Below are 14,600 nucleotides of genomic sequence, written 5' to 3' on the forward strand. Positions count from 1 at the left end.
TTCGAGCTGTTTATGGCTCGTCGAACTTCCTCTTCGGTAACATCCGCAAAATTCATGCCAGGTGTATTGGCAATGGCGGGTGCCTTCGGCGGTGATTCACTCAGCATGCTCAGCATGCTGGGCAGGTAACCCCCAAAGTCCACCCCAATACTCTTTCGCTTCCGTCACCGAGAACTGTATTGTCTGGGCGCTCTGTTGGGATTCGTTGAGAGATCTGAAAAAGCTCCGCTGGTTCCTCGCGTATGTTGCATTCTGGACACGTCTGGAATAACTTTCGCCATACCGTCGTAACCGACTGCATATGACAGAAAGTTTCTGTTTTAGTGTGTCCAGAATTTCAACAACGGGTGTCTCACAGGGGATGGCATAGTTCCGCTAAAGCCTCTGCACTTTATTTCTCACCCGTCGGCTGGCATTGCCAGTGCTGATCTGAATCAGTCTAGCAATGTCCTGCCTTAGTGAGCCCCGCCGACGTTCCAGACGAATTTTCCATGGTGGATCTCTTTTGTCACTCAAACCAATAACACGAAAGCGAATCTTCTGACCGTGCAATCTGATAGCCGCAACTGCACCACAATACACAAGTGATTGTAGTTGCAGCAGCGACATATCAGCACACAGTCGAGATGCAATCTCATCATTGATTTGAGATAGAATTCCCATAGTTGCTGGAGATGCATAGAGCCTGGGAATACCTGGTCTATGCAAAGGATCCATATCCGAGAATTCTATACACGCTCTTCGGAATTCGTCCCGAACCTCAGCGGAAACCTCAGCTGGACGGTGGAGAAGAGTACTTCGGCGAGTACTGAAACTGTTACCTGCAGTGCAGCGTGGTGTTGTTGATGCCGCCGCCTCTGCCCCCATCGACTCTCGGTCACCAGTTTCCCCGATGACTTCAAGTCGAACACGCTCCCTGATGGTGGCCGGGATTGTGTCGCTGCGAGTAATAAAGCGGTACTGGTCTGCGACTCGCTGCACAGTTACGTGCGCGCATTGCGGGAAACGCTCGACGAATCTCTGGTGCAACAAGGGGCGGTAAGATGTTGTACCTGTCCCCGCCGTTATTTCGTAGTAGGAGCGGATGATGAAGAGGTTCATTTCTTCAGTCCATTTCATCCGCTGGCTACCCGATCCTGCTGAAGTGGTCGCCACAGATTGTGGCGAAACAGCTGCAGCAGGCGGAGCTGTGCTCCTGGTCGTCGTGGCGCCTAGACGTCGAACCGCCCCACGACTAGCGGTTTCGACGCCGTGCTGTCCATTACGAGAGCCCGACCCAGTCACCAAGTCAGACGACTCCCGCCGGTTATCCGTACCGGACCTTAAATTTCTCCTTCTTCTCATGTTTTGGTGGTGCATTTTATCCCTAGTTGCCAGGTGTTGAGATAGCTTCCTTAGTGAATAATCTGCAAGACTGCAAAGTTCCTGCACTTTCCTCACCTACCCCCTGAGACGCTGCGGTGGCGTACAGCCATTCAGACTGAAGCTATCCATCCACCCTCCTTTCACAACCGGGCTTGGGACAGGCTTCGCCGGAATTATTATTATTAAAAGGAAAAGTTTCCAGTTTAACTATAGATTTTATTTAAGGATTGCAGACACGTGTTTCGGACACAACATGTGTCCTTCTTCACTACTGGTTTTGTAATTAAAATTATTACTTACTTGCGGGGGGGGGGGGGTCTTCACTCTATATATATGCAAAAATTCAGCCGTGCAGGAGTCAATTTTTTTTCCGACCAAAAATTTGACATGTTTGACAGCTCGCCCACGCTCTAGTATTCCAGTAGGCCTTCTGACTGTGCGGCTGTTGCTTCACCGACAACATTTCAACCATTTCCAATTGAAATCCTTCATGCGTCGATTCATGTAAATTCTCATGTAACCAGCTCTTAGACTATAACCACTTTCAGTTTTTTCTCAAATCTTTCAAATATAAAGCGCGTATACAAGCCACTTTCCACCTAGCAATTAATCACGCAAATTCTGAATGAGAAAATACATCTTTATTCGGTACACATTTTCTTTCAAATTGTAAATGTCAATTTCTGTAAGATTTTTTCAATATAGTTTCGAACACTTTTCTTTTTTATTCGACAATCGGAAAATAAATATAACGAAATGCATTGAGTGTAAAATAGAAGGTAATGTAGCAGTTGTTTCATTTGGCCCGGACACATTCAAACGCTATGAGATACAAGCGAAAAGGAGGTTTTACTTTAATGATCTAGATAAACAATTTATGACTATTTTGTACTTCTAGGATGTATGTATTTGAATGAAATAACGTTTGTGAGTAAATAATGAACATAAACTACCTTTCATTCGGAAAAAAATTTGAGTGAACTATGGTTTTGGAAAGGAGCTACTCATTGTATGCAAAAACTCAGCCTACACCTACAGGCATTCATTTGAGATAGAAAAAAATTAAAGCGTCAAAGGTAGACTGTCCTATTCGATGCACACATTACTCACATCTTCTTATAATGGTAGTAAATTGTTACATGCTTTCCTCAAGCCTTAGGCTCTTCAAAACTTGCAAATCTCAATTGTGAAAGTTTCTTATTATCCTGTGAAGATGTCCTGAATATATGGCAACCATTAAGTCAAGCAGTTATCCGCAATCTGCAGCAGTTTGTAGCTAACATTATACTATTATTGCATAATAAGACTCGAAATAATCGATGAACAAAACAATCAAAAAAATTATAACAAAATAAAACAGATACTCTGTCTACTATCTATAAAAGAATTATCCCTTTCCCATCAGTCACTCAGATTGAAAAAGTGTTCATTGCGGCTAGTCACAAGAAGGTTTGGGACCATTTCACCAAGGCCCAAAGAAAAAACATCGATTTATGGAAGAAACAATCAACGGTACGTATATTGAAGAGATTTTATGTTATTGTTCTTGTTATTATTAAAATAGTGTAGAATTTGTAGAATTGTTACATATCTATATACTAATGGTTGTTATGTTTGGTTCAGTTGGTATTACCTAAAATATTCATTTCATATTCGTTGACTAACAATTTTGACAAACGACACATGTAGTTTACATATGTGGAAGTTACTAAATAAACTAGACAGTGGGAATTTACAAAAGGTTGGAGCAGAAAGCCCATTTTAAATTTCAAAGCTATTCGCTATTTGCATTGTGATCATATTGTGCGAAACCTCATTCAGATACTGGCGAGCCAACACTTCTCAGTCTCTGATATATAGTTCTTCTAGCTCCCTGGTAGACTTAGTTTCATCATGAATGATGCCCAACATGGAACCCTTTCATCTTTTCTTTCAATCTAAAAAAAACGAACACAACAAATACGTGTCTGCACGCTAAATGTTGGTAACCTAGCTGGAAAGACCGAGGAACTCGCAAGGCCCTTCCGAAAAGGCGCATTGGTATCTGCACTTTGCAAGAAACTCAATGGTCTGGTGCCAAAAGCTGTGACATTGAACGCGAACGCGGTAAAAATGGCTATAAATTGCTTTATTTTAGTAGCCCATACACTCAATATGGTGTTGGCATTGCCATCTCAGAGGGTTTCTGTGATGCCATTAAAGAAGTCGAACCATTCGATGATCGGCTGATGAAGCTCACCATTATATCAGCTGATCGCACTATTCACTTCTTCACCGCGTACGCACCACTGACAGGTCGACCTGATGCTGAGAAAGATGCCTTCTGGCAACTTCTCGATGAAAAGACTTGTCACGTGCTTGCTGACGACTATATTATCATGGCCGGCAACCTTGAAAAGGCAGACGGTAACAGGTGCCATGGGAGAAATGGGTTCGGAGCGCGCAATGAAGGTGGCGTATAATCGATTTTGTGGATACCCATGACCTTGCACTTATGAATACATGGTTCACCAAACGATTGTTTCATCTTCTGTTCTGAGTGTTGGCCGACTATAAAAGACAATGAACGGCGTCTTGCGGTAATGGAGACGAAGATGTTGCGTTGGACTAGTGTGTCACGCCACTTTTGATAACATCCGAAATGAGGATATCCGCAATCGTTATGGGGTTGCCCCGATCGTAGAAAAATTGCGAGAGAGGCGTCTTCGATGGTAAGGTCATGTAATTCGTGCTAACGAGAATTCACTTCCCAAGATTGGTCTGAACATCGAAATCGATTGTAAACAACCAAAAGGCGGGCTGAAACAACTGTGCCTTGATACGCAGATCAGGCATTCGATAGAGCTAAATGGCGAAACCGATCCAACGAGCCGACCCCGCTTGTGAACGGGACAAAGGCTGAAGAAAAAGATTACCTTTATGATTAATTCAATTTTTAATTCTGTGAGAGCTCGCTTTGTTGGTTAGGTAGTAAGTGAGACTTTTTCTTCCGTTCTCCCATCAGGCTGTCAGCTTTGACGGCGGCAGTTCAGTGCGTTGGCGGAGGCAAATTCACTACGGCGATGCATCCGTGGTTCGTGCCTCCGATGTGCTGCCACATCACTTCGCCCTGTGGGCGACTCTAACGTTTCGCGAGCGTTTTTTTGAAGCGTCCGGCGGCTCATCGAAGTTTTTTAGTCTCGACAAAGACACCCATTTGGGCCCGACCCGAACGTCGAGCTTGGAAAAATGCTCCCTCGCACCAGATCTCTAAAGGGTATAGTATGGTGTTTGCAGCGGTCTCCCGAGGAGCGTCCACTTGAATGAGGACCTGTTAGCACGCCTCGAGGTTCCTGGCTGTGTCGACCTCCGGTGTCGTGTGTCGGGAAAGTAGAGTCCGCGCCTTTGTGCAGACGCAGCATGCCGGAGTCGGTTAACTCTGCTCTCATGTCGAGCATAGGGTCAGCGGGGAGTAACAATTTAATGGAGCGGAAAATTGCCACTATTATTCTGTATTACAGGATTTGTGGCAGCTTATTGATGTACAAGTGACTGCAGAAACTGTGGATAATCAACTGTCCACCTGATGTAGTTTTTCTTTCAAATACATCACCAATTCCACAAGTTACAGGCTCCGTCAATTTCAACTGAGACGCAAACTTATTGAGGATTCAGTCTGAAACAGGAAGCAGGTTACGACTGTTCGAGGCGACGGTGGATCCGTGAAGTTTTCTAGTCGTCGGTAGGGTCGATTACAGTGCAGCAAACATTGGACGCCCTTGTGTGTATCGCAAAAAATGGGTCCAGCGCGGCGCGTCGTCTTCGGTCGATTTTCCCCCTAACGGGAGATTGATGAACTTGCATGAACGCTCGCACACAAGAGTTGGAAGTAATTACCAGGAATGCGCGCTTCCGAATCGAACAGATTTTTCACATGTATCCATTCACGCCGCGCTCCGTGCGAATCACTCCCCTTTGTTCAGTATCCAGTTCCATTCCCATGCGATCGATTCCGCTACACAGGATCACCGTTGGCCGAGTTGAACCGTTGTCCTTTGTCCATTCAACTGTCTAGGTCACCACTTTTGGGAATATTTGTCCCAAATAAATTGAAACGAATATTGTCTTCTCTTTCTTTGGGTGAAGGCTCGCCAAGCTGCCACTTCTCCGAAAAATATTGAGACTCCGAAAAATTAAGATCAATTTATCACCAAACTAATTAATCACTTTATTCCAAGTACTTTGGTTACGTTATCAAAATTATGTATTCACGATGTTTCATTACAATTATTCAGATTATACTTTTTTGGCAACGAATATGTTGTTGCCGCGTCGGCAGGCTAGTGTTTCCGCTTTGGATCCTCCTTCATTGACCACATCAACACCCTACCGATCATTTTGGAACAGTGCGCGTAGTTTCCATCTTCGCTTCATCTGCTCTTCATCGATTTCGAGAAAGCTTTTGACAGAAAGATGGGTTGATTTGGCTTGCTCTATGCAAAAGGGGCATTCCGAAGAAACTAATAGCTATTATCATAGTGACATGTGACATATGTCACTTGCTGCATCGAGGTCAAAATTTGAGGTCGACAGCGGAATCCGTGAGTGTTGCATTTTCTCACCGATATTATTTCTTCTTATCAGTGGCGTTTTTGATCCTGCCTTGTCCGTAGGACGTGGAGAAGTTCAATGGACTATGACATTTTTCCTAAAACACTTCGACTACGCTGATGGCGTCTGTTTGCTCTCTCACCGGATCTTGACCAAATTTCTCTGGATTTGGGAGGAGAGACAAGTAGAATTGGACTGAAGATAAACATCAACAAAGACGCAAATCTGCGTTAATCGTCTGAACTTTGCTTCTTTGTTGCACGTTAAAAACTAGTTGGGAAGCTTCTTCATCTTTTACACAAAAGAAATTATAAAATAACGACAAAGATGTAAAAGAATTGTCCAAAATAATGGTGCATATATTACGGAATAAAATTTCTTTCAACTTCAAGAATACTTCATCGAATGTTGCTTGAAAATCCGCATTAGCTGGAAAAGTCCAATTCGATACTGAATTTGGCCTTGGAACGGTAAAATCGAAGACGATTTGTTAGGATTACAAATTTATGGTCATCAGAAGACGGCGCGATGGTTGGGGTGGTAAAGCATAATCTTATTGTTTTAAGCTCGAATTCCAGTAAGACGATTCCATCTGCCAGTACTCCTCAGCAACTTTTTGAAAATGTTGTCAGGAAAGACCTCCCCTGTGTCTGCTTAAAGTACGAAAGAAAAAGGTGTATTCAGCGTCGTCATTGCAGAATACGCAATCAGGAAATCGCACTTTCCCAATGAAAATCTCGATGACCTTTAGAAGTTGGGTAAGGAAGGGATCAATCTCATCATGTGTTCGGTTCATTCACGAATCTAAATGGTCGATGAGTCGCGCAGTCCATTTCTTGGCTCATTTTGCCAAAAGAGTTCGCTAAGGGTGCGTTGACGTTTTTCACGAGCAACCACCTCTATTAAGTGTTCGTTCTTCTGGCTATAGATAGCTTTACACTCCTTATCAAGGAGGGCAACGGGGATCACTCCCGCGATCACCATCGCGGCCCGATAAACAGACGCCGATCGATATGGGACACAAGGCCGGGATTGTCTTTCTGGTCAAGATGACTACTTCGGTGTTTTCCGTCGCATCAATATGCCAAGTCTGCTTTGTGCCTGTTCAACTGTACTTCCGGCAACAAGTGCCACAACGCCGTCTGTATAACCGACCAGGCACGACTCTTCTGGCATGTCGAGTCCTAGGAATTGTAGGAAGCGTTCTAGAGGTCTGACCCCAGGATGGATCTCTGTGCTACTCCCGACGTGACCTCCATCCTCTTCTGGCTTTCTAGCGTCTCATAGAGCAGGCAGCGGTCTTTCAGATAGTCTCTCAATATCCGCAAGAGATAGCTTGGCACGTGGAATAAGTTCTCTAATGTCTGTCCATCTTACGGAGTTGAAGGCATTTTTGACATCAAGCGTTATGCGAAGCACTATCGGTCGAGATCGGCGGCTGTGTGCCTCGGCGCGATGAACCGCATCCACGACCTTCGTAACACCATCCATCTTTGATCCCCCTGTTCTGAACCCGAACTGCCTTGGGGATAAGTCCCCGGCAGCACGGATCGCTGCAGTGAGTCTACTCCTGATGATATTTTCGAGAACTTTTCCGTGTCAAGCATACACAGCGGTCGGGCAGCGCCGCGTCTCCTTTTCTCTTGTTGATCAGCGTGAGTCTCTCTACCTTCCAACGACAAGGAAAAATGCCCTCTTTCTAGCAAGCGTTGAACGCCCCGAACAACAAGTTGACGGAACACCGGTTTGTAAATTTCCTCCGGGATACCATCAGGATCAGGCGCCTCATTATTTCTCATGGTGAGAACCGCTTCTTCGAGCTGTTGACATCAACCCGTACGGAATGGCTTGATACTAATGCCCGTACAATATGATCTCTCTGGTCAGTACTTGATATGCAGAGCTTCCGCTGAGTCCCGATTTTCCGAGTGACAAGTTTATAGCCAAGTCCCCACAGGTTCTCATTCACCTCGTTGACCAGGTCCTGCTAACCGCGAGCTACGCTTTACATATCTGCCTTTATGGTCAATGCTGGTGTGTAAACGTTGTGCCAAACGGTGGAGCTTATGACACTCCCTCCGTAAGTAGGCAATTTCTGCTGTCCACCAGTACATAAAAGGCTTGCCACGGCTGGGGCCCCTCCGAGGCATGGAAGCCTCACACACTGTTGGACAGTGTCAGCTACTGCGCTACCAGCCCCCAAAGCGTCCCCTAGCGCGACTCTCCCTATTCCTAAAGCTTCGACGAATTTCCCAATGTTCACTCTCATGACATTCCACAAGCAAGAAGATCGCCGGGTTGGTGCATGCAAGTAGCGTCAACCATTTCGAACTCGATGTATTGGTGATCACTTGCCGTAAAATCTTCTAGGACTCGCCATCTGTCCATCGATGATACCAAAGATTCTAAAGAAAAGGTGATGCCGGGGATGCTTCCTTCGCAGCTTGGGTGCCGAAACGTTGGCGTGGATCATATTTATAAACCTGCGAGTCCGGTTCTCGCCCCCATTTCTTGTTTCCCTCTGGAGTCTGGCTGGTATGCCCCATTAAAGGGCCTTGGCTCTTGTTCGAAAAAAGTTGTTAAGCGATTTCGTTTATTCATATTTTGCATCTTCCTAATTAAGCTATGGATTAGAGTTGGCCGAAATCCATTTTTAGTGGCTTTAGCAGACTCATTTGATGCTGCCTGGGAGCAGTGTATAGACGCTGCTCGTCTTTTATGCATTCGCAAAACGTAACATAACTGCGAATTGTAACCAGCGTAAATCCATCATAGTTGGAGTAAAACTTGGCTGGTGCTAGGAGGAGGTGAGGCGGCGTCTGATGAGTTACCTCTACCCTGGACCAAATTATAAGCTGTCTTTATTCCTGATTGTTGACCTTTAGGTGGAAGTTAGTCTCTCTTCACTTTGTACGGTCCGATATCAAGTGGATGGGGACTTAGGTCACCTCAGTCCTCAAAAAATAAAAGAAAAAACCTCCTCTTATTCACGGCTCCATCCATTTTGCGTACTACAGCTTCTTTAAGTGATTTCGTAGCAGCGGATAATTTCCACTTAGCGGACAGAAGTCGGCACTTCTGTCATCTAGTCTTTTATTTACTAGTCATTTGCTTTAGGTCGATGTTCTTCTTTACTTTGATGTTAGAATGAAGTGGCTGCATACAGTATCACTTCCGTCTTAAGTCACTAGCAAATGAACTGATCTTCTCCTTCCTTAGCCTTCACCTCCGCGCGAACTCTTGGCCGCGTTCGAGGGAAGAAGAATTACTGGTCCCCTACATGAGGATGAGCGACTCCCGAGCCTACATAACGACAAAATCTATGAGCGATACCATGACCGTCAGGCTGTGAATAAAGATCAAATCCGACTCAATAGGTTGCGGTGGGCGGGTCACTTAATCCATATGGATGGGGATGATCCAGCCCGAAAAGTCTATACGGGCAATATCTATCGTTGAAAAAGAAGATGAGGTAGACACTGGGTTAAGTCAGGACACCAGACAGCTTTTAGGAATATCGAATTGGTGGATCTCGGCGTAAAATTGGGATGTCTGGAGTTCCTTATTAAGGCTTTGACCACATACACGTTGTTGCGCCGTTGATGATGATGATGAAAATATCTGGATAAAGTCTCCTTCAGACACGTCTTTCTCTTTCCGCTTTTTCCCCAGTTTGCTTTGCCGTGGCTATCTGCGATCCGTTTGATATTGTAGTGTCCTTAGCGGGAAGTGCGGCTGTTTCTACTTTCCACGCGTCTTCCGCTACTCGCCACGTTCGCCTGTAGAAGAAGATACGGTCCAGTAGTTTCTCCATTTCCATCAACCCATTTTTGATGCCTTTGCTGATGTTCTTCTGGGGGAACGTTGCTTACTGCATACGCTTCACCACTGCGTGCATTTCCTGATGAGCCTTTCCCCTTCGGCTCTAGCTAGGACGGTCGACTGCACTTCTATTTGATTCGTGTCCGAATCCGCCTGGTCAGGACTAATTTTTAAGGTTTTGTTTGCAATATTCTGTATGTTTGTCACACGCACTTTTCTCAGAAACCGCTATATCGATTGACACGAAATTTGGTGAGAAGGTGACGTCCAGACATGCAGTGAATGAAATCTTTATACGTTGAGGTTAAGGGGGCGTCCTTATACATGCAAAAGGGGGGTGCACATTTTTTTTCACTGAATATAACCATGTTGGGTATCAAATGAAAGGCCTTGGTTAGTACTTTTAGATGCTAGTCTTAATTTTGACATTCGTTGAAAAGGCAGGGAGTGGGAGGGGTCGAAAGTGATAATTTTTTTAACGGTCCCATTCTCAGAAACTACCTGAATCTCCCTCCAGACTCTATCTATACAGTTCACTGCTATCATCTAGCGATAGCTCTGACCGACCAAGGTCATTACGTGACGGACCTGATACACCAAGGATATCAAGCTACGATCTTGTCAACCCAAAATATCACATGGCAATCCTGACATCCCACATATATTGCATGGCGATCTTGCTACTCAACTTATATTACACTTCCCAACTTGTTTTTGTAAAATTAGATTTATTCTCCATGTAAGTTTCACCAACGAGCCGGCCGCAATAATCAGGAATGGGTGTACCCTCGGAGACACAGCCCCTACCGCAGTTCCTTGATGCCTGACCTAATAATTAGCTGATCCCGGAATATAGGAACGGATCAGCGCTTGCTTGGGGCAACGCGGCCTACTAACGCCGGTTCAATGTGAACTACCCGAGCAGGGTCCTGAATCGGCTTGCTCCTGATACACGTCACAACTACCACCTTGGCAGAGCTAGTCTTACATCACTCCATCGACGTTGACAGAGAGCTGTCCACGGCTCCGGGGACTACCAGTGTGTCCCGACACGTACCGGTCATTCGCGGTTCGCTCTTCACCGAGGGGCTTCCACAAGGCTATTACCTAGATCGCGGGTATACTGCCAGCTAGGCGGTCAGCTCTACATACTTACTCGGGTATCTCGTGGACGTTACTCCCCGTGTTGTAAGCGTAATGGCGTTAATGGTCGCAAATGGAGCCATATTACTTGAACACTATACAATGCAGATCGAAGGGTTCTGTTTTATGGAATCGTCCTTTGAATATCACCAAAAAAATTGGCTGTCGGGCAACCTTTATGTAATCCCACGTCTAGTTGATCGAATGTTTCTAATATTTTGGAGTCAATTAACTTAAACTTTTCTATTACACTACTATCAACACGTTGTCAATATTTTTTCACTATTTTGTGTAAAATGTTTCAATTTCAATAACATTTAACATTAACACTGCAATTTTCGTTCACATAAGCTTTTTAACATATTAAATCATATTAATTGAAATCAGTGAGTGATAAACTTCTGAAATAAAATAAATCCCTAGCGAAGGAGGACATGAGTTTAGTCATTGGAAGTTTATTGCTTACTCTATCAAATATTTCATTATTTTGCTTACAGTTATAATGCACAAAATCAAATAGAAAATGAAAGAAAATAACGCTTTAGTTAGTATAATTCGTTAAGAGAAATGCATCATGGTTTCTTCGATATCTTATTTGATATAGAGGATTAGGGTAGTTGTGTGTATATCAGTAAGATTAATGATCGGCTCATTGTGGAAATATTCACTTATCTGAATTATTTGTTAGGAATTAAATGAAAAAATAAATGAGTTCTTCCGTTGCAATCTTCCTTTCCAGCCTTACCTCTCTATCTCCTCTGCTTGTCCATTATACTTCCACCTCAGGGTTAGATAAGGAATATTCGAAGTAAATTTTAAGCGCAACTTGAAAGTGGTTTAAGGGGGAGGATTTTGGATTGTTGATCCTCACAAAACCCCCTAAGCTTCTAAAACTTAGGTGTCTTTATCGTTTATCTTAAATTCAGTCCTTCAATGCCCTTCGTTGTGCAAAATACGAACTCTTAACTTTGTGGAGTACATAACGTTTTCAAGATTGAAACTTCAAATAGTATTTCAGCCTTCTAAGCACAAAAAGATCTAATCTGATCATTCTTCAATTCAATAGCAAGCGCTTTGCACACATATCTGTACTTAAATTTTGGTATGCTAATGAAAAGAAAAACAATGAAAGATTACCCTGGAAGATATTTTTCCGTTTTATTGGCTAAAAGTATTTCATTTAAACAAATACGTATTTCGGGAACCAACTGTCCTCTTCTTCAGTCTTCAGTATCCGGTCTAGGCCTGCCTTAATAAGGAACTCCAGACACCCCGGTTTTGCGCCGAGGTCCGCCAATTCAATATACCTAAAAGCTGTCTGGCGTCCTGATCTACGCCATCGCTCCATCTCAAGCATGGTTTATCTCGTCTTCTTAAGTGACCCGCCCACCGTAACCTATTGAGCCGGATTTTATCCACAACCTGATGGTCATGGTATCGTTCATAGATTTCGTTGTTATGTAGGCTACGGAATCGTCCATCTTCATGTAGGGGACCAAAAATTTGTCTTGTATTTACATACAAGTTTCAATACTTCGCTTGGATTACCTACCATCCGGTCCTGCTGCTTTTTGTTCCTCATGGTCAGGACCTTCTCTTCTAGCTCATTTGCAGTGAAGAGTAGGCATTCCGCAGTACTCCTTTCTTCACCGACGGTGTCAGCTCGGACGGGGTGGACAGGAAAAATGGCCTGCACGATTTCATCCATTTTCACTGCTTCCATAGAAGAGGATGACCGATGGATACCGAGTTTTTTTGGTAACCAGTTTATACCCGACGCCTCATAGCTCTCTGTTAACATGTTGGTGATCAACTCCTGCCAGCAGCGTGCCTTCAGCCTGTTGACTTCATGGTGGAGTTCCTTTTCCCCTCTCTTATATTCTGTGGATCTAAGCGTCACATCGACTAGCCCTCTTGCGCGCTGAGCAATCCACCAAAATCTGAGGCAGTTCCTTCGTAAGCTTGCAGTTTCAGCCGTCCACCAGCTGATGCATTACAAGCTGCAGTGATAAGGCTCGCTGTTGAATGAACTAGCGATTCAGTCGCAGTTCTTCTGTCTGCGCCTGGGTCTTGTCGCTGATTTACCCCTCTTGGGGGAGCTTCGATAAATTTTGCAATGTCGATTTTCCCGACTGCCATTTGTCACTTCAAAGGAAATGTACTGATGATCACTGATCGTGAAATCTTCCAGTACCTTCCATTGTTGCACCGCTGACACTAAGGACTCTGCAGCAAAATTTACGTCAGGGATAGTGCCCCTGCAATCATGGCGTCGGAATGTCCTATGTCCCTCGAGAATCTGGTTAAGAAATGCCCCATTCGAGGGTTCTGGCGGTCTCCTCCGACTAGAACTCTCCCTTCCGTGTTTCTAATCTCGTCCTCCAAACTGGCAAGTCTATTCTGAAAAGCGGGCATAAATTCGTCGGTGTAAGGTAAACGCTGAAAAACATCACTTCCGCACAATGAACCCGATGCCGTCCCCTCGATCATAGGTCCGTACTCCCAAGTTAACTGTATCTGTCACCCAAATGGCAGCTGTGCCAGATATACCGGCATACAACGTTGGTGAACTTCGCGCTGTACTGTTCGCTGAGAAGCAACAAGGCAGCTCTTCTTTCTTACACCATCTACTTCATAAGGTCATGAACAGTGACACTCATATGTATGTTTGCTGCAGGTAGTCGATCATGCTGCTCGACTTTTCGCTTTCTCTAATTCTTCTTTGAAGACCTGGTACCTTCCAGAATCCGGAACATGGCCACATCTTCTTTCTGCAGACCGCATAACACAAGACGCTTTTCTCCTGCCATTTGAAAGCCGCTGCTATACGTCTGCATATCTGACTTTGCTGGAGCTGCCCTTCACATTATTCTATAAATAATCCACCCGATCTTTATTTTCCCGCAATGGAGAAGTTGGCTCGCTGCCTTTTTAAACATAGAGACAATGGCCAATTTTTGCCTCTGGAGTTGAAAGACGTAACCCCCACCTTAAGGCTGCTCACATCTGGGTAATCCCCTTTTTATCACTTCCTTCAACTCTTCCGTGTCAATGAGACAATCAAGATCCATTATATCAAGGGTGTACATGGGTTCTAGGCTGGAAATCACTTCTTTCGTGTCTAGAATGCTTTGGATAGTCTCACAGAACATACTCATCTTATCGGTCTTCGATCCAAACTCGACAAGTATTACGCTGGTTCGAATCCGCCGGATAGATTTTGAGGGTACTTCGTGTTGTGCAACTATGGGCTGCACTGGCGATGTGTTTTTCATACGCACCTCTTCCGCTGTCTTCCAGAAATTTTGTTATTGTGGCTCCAGTAGTTCTTCCATCTCCATTATACTATTTTCGACATCCATTGTTTCGCTGGAGAAGTTAGCAGCCTTCATTTTCCCTCCCCCTCGCATTTCTTGAGTAGCCTTTCTTCCTCTACTCTTGTCTTTCGGATGAGTTCCATCCTTTCCGATGAGATGACTTGCGTTTCCGTCTGGTTGGGGAGTTCCCCACCCTTTTTTCCCGACAAAAAGGTGTCACGCAGCTCGGAGCTTGCTATCTTTTTCCCTTGTCCCTTTTCCGAACTCGAATTCTATGGCGCCTCTCCTTTTTGGCCGCCAGGACTCTTAACTTCAACGGTGTCACTTCCTTTTTCACTTCCAGTCGCCTGCACCGTTGGGACA

The 14,600-nt window shown here is 44.6% G+C and overlaps 1 protein-coding gene across 1 annotated transcript in view; it reads left to right on the forward strand.

Moving 5' to 3' along the window:
* LOC119648406 (ecto-NOX disulfide-thiol exchanger 2) overlaps window positions 1-14,600 on the forward strand; it is a 44,157-nt gene that overhangs the window by 14,852 nt on the left and 14,705 nt on the right. Inside the window, exon 3 of the mRNA XM_038050155.1 lies at window positions 2,771-2,877. Coding sequence (XP_037906083.1) covers window positions 2,771-2,877 — 107 coding nt within the window. The remainder of the gene's footprint in view (window positions 1-2,770; window positions 2,878-14,600) is intronic.

Source organism: Hermetia illucens, chromosome 2 (assembly GCF_905115235.1).
Source record: "Hermetia illucens chromosome 2, iHerIll2.2.curated.20191125, whole genome shotgun sequence".
Classification (NCBI taxonomy): domain Eukaryota; kingdom Metazoa; phylum Arthropoda; class Insecta; order Diptera; family Stratiomyidae; genus Hermetia; species Hermetia illucens.